The sequence below is a fragment of the Cajanus cajan genome, chromosome 2, assembly GCF_000230855.2.
Source record: "Cajanus cajan strain Asha chromosome 2, NIPB_CcT2T_4, whole genome shotgun sequence".
Lineage (NCBI taxonomy): Eukaryota > Viridiplantae > Streptophyta > Magnoliopsida > Fabales > Fabaceae > Cajanus > Cajanus cajan.
Window position 1 is genome coordinate 51968689 of NC_138518.1, and position 2457 is coordinate 51971145.

The window sequence follows — 2457 nt, forward strand, 5'->3', positions numbered from 1 at the left end:
ATGTGATCTTGCATCATATAACATTGATAGCGCATAATTAATACATCTTTAGTTCATTATATTGTACGTATTTGACGTTTATTAGTGTTTTAAATTGATGACTTGGTTAACATTTGTTTTAGTTGACAATTTTGGTTTCAATTCTAAATTCTTAGTTAATTTTCGTAAATTTTGTCCACTTTGACATGTTTTCTTGCACAGGTCATACTTGAGCTCCCAAACTCACAATAGGACATTCTTAGTGTCCCTAGAAAGCTAAGACAGAGATCTACAACTTCTGTTGAACATTTTACCCAGTTCAGACATATCAAGGTCCAAAAATGTGCCACAATATTACACCTCTACACTTTATTTGGGTTTGTTTTAGAAACTTATTAAATAAGAAGTTTAACATTTTTAATTAGTTGATTAGTGGGTCTGGCCTTATAAATATTCTGATTAGGCCTACTAACATCGTCTATTAATAGGTGTAATGAGACTTGTTGGTAGCGTTTGGTAGTGAAACGGGTCAGAATGGAATAAAATATAATAGAATAATAGTGTATTTATACTGTATTTGGTAACAATAGAACAAAACAAAACCATGTGTTCTATTTTGTGTTTGGGGCTTGTTGAACAAAATAGAATATCATGTTTAATTACATATATATCCCTATTATGTTTAATGTTTGGTTGAGAATAAAAAACTAAACATAACAGAATAGAACATTTTTTCACATTTTCTATTTTATGACTATTATTATATAATATTCTTATAAAATATTAATATATATATATATATATATATTATAAAATATTTATAATTATTTTTTAAATACATAAATATGAAATATTTGATAAAATATAATTAACTTAAATATATTTTTATTACTATATAAAAAAAGTTTTAAATAAAAAATAATATTAAAAATTTTACTTGTAAAAATTCAAATACATGTATTCATCGTAACGATAATGACATTGTTCTCATGTCTAAAAATAAAATAAAACATCAAGTTTCAATATCATAATAAATAAAACAAAAATAACATAAAATAAAATAAAATTTTGTAGTAATATATGCTTCAACCCATATTAGGATTAATAAGGCTTCTCTCATTAGCTTTTCTTTTCTATTTTCCTTTGTACCTATATTTCTCTTAGTTAGTTTTATATTAGATAGTCCTAACCATGGTTAGTTAGATTATTATTTCTTTGGCAACTTATACTTGTATATAAAACGATAATCATGCTCTCTGTGAATGAGTATGATACAAGATGATAATTTCTCTCACATAATAATGAGCACCTTACCTGCTAACATGGTATCATCGTATGGCTATTCTTCGCTTCTGCATTGTTCTCTATTCCGTTAAATTTTCCTTTTTTTTTCTATTGTTCTTTTTTCTGGTCAACAATGGCAAATTCAATTCAAACCGCACTTTCTGATCACCTCGTTAATTCGGCGAATCCTTTGTTTCTTCATCCAGGACAAAATCCAGCTTTAGTTCTTGTAACACCTTTGCTTTCCGATAACAATTTTCCACAATGGAAGCACGACATGCTCGTAGCCCTTGAAACCAAGAATAAGGATCAGTTTGTTCTTGGAACCCTAACCTGTCCAAATCTCTCTGATCCTCTTCACAAAGAATGGTGTCGCTGCAACAAAATGGTTATCTCATGGCTTGCGCACTCAATGACTCCTTCAATTCGTAAATTTGTTATGTGGATCGAGTCGGCTTCAGAAATTTGGCGAGACCTTTGTGATCGCTTCTCTAATGGCGATAAATTTCGTATTGCTGATCTGCAAGAAGAATTGCAAAATTGTAAACAAGGTGAGCTTACTCTTTCAAAATATTACACTCGTCTGCGTATACTTTGGAAATAATTGTCAATGTATCGCACAGTTTTGGCTTGTTCTTGCTCTATTGCATGTTCTTGTGGAATATTTTCGAAGATTCAGAAGGAACGTGATGATGATTGCATAATCAAGTTCTTGCGAGGACTCAATGATGAATTCTCTCAAGTTCGTTCTCAAGTAATGCTTATGGAACCTATGCCTGGCCTCACTCACACTTTTTCTCTCATTTTTCAGTAAGAACGCGAGTTTGGAGGTCAAGTTCCTCCAATTCCACAAGAATTTGCAGCTCTGGCTACATTCAATGATGATTCTGCTCGCAACAATTCTTTTACTCGTGGTGGATTTTGTTGAGATCCATGGAGTAGTGAATCAACTCGGCCCTGGAGTATGAGAGTTTTGATGATAACAAAGGATGGATTCTGAGAGTTGAAGCTGACCAAGGACACAAACCAGTCAAGAAGAAGATATGAATATCATGATGTGTAATAGGAGTAGCTTATAAGTTCTTATGTGTTGTATTGTTTTGATTAGCTTATTTTGCATGTGTATGCTTTATGCATGAGTAAATCTTAATCTAATTGATTGAGAGTAAGTATGATGATGATTTAAAAATACTT

General features: G+C 31.1%; 1 protein-coding gene across 1 annotated transcript; it reads left to right on the forward strand.

Annotated features, from left to right (window-relative positions):
- The first annotated feature begins 1396 nt into the window (after positions 1-1396).
- LOC145955027 (uncharacterized) lies at positions 1397-2077 on the forward strand. The gene is made up of 2 exons (XM_083069724.1): positions 1397-1814; positions 1887-2077. Exons 1-2 carry the CDS (start codon positions 1397-1399, stop codon positions 2075-2077), a joined length of 609 nt encoding a protein of 202 aa, XP_082925850.1.
- The last annotated feature ends 380 nt before the right edge of the window (positions 2078-2457 follow it).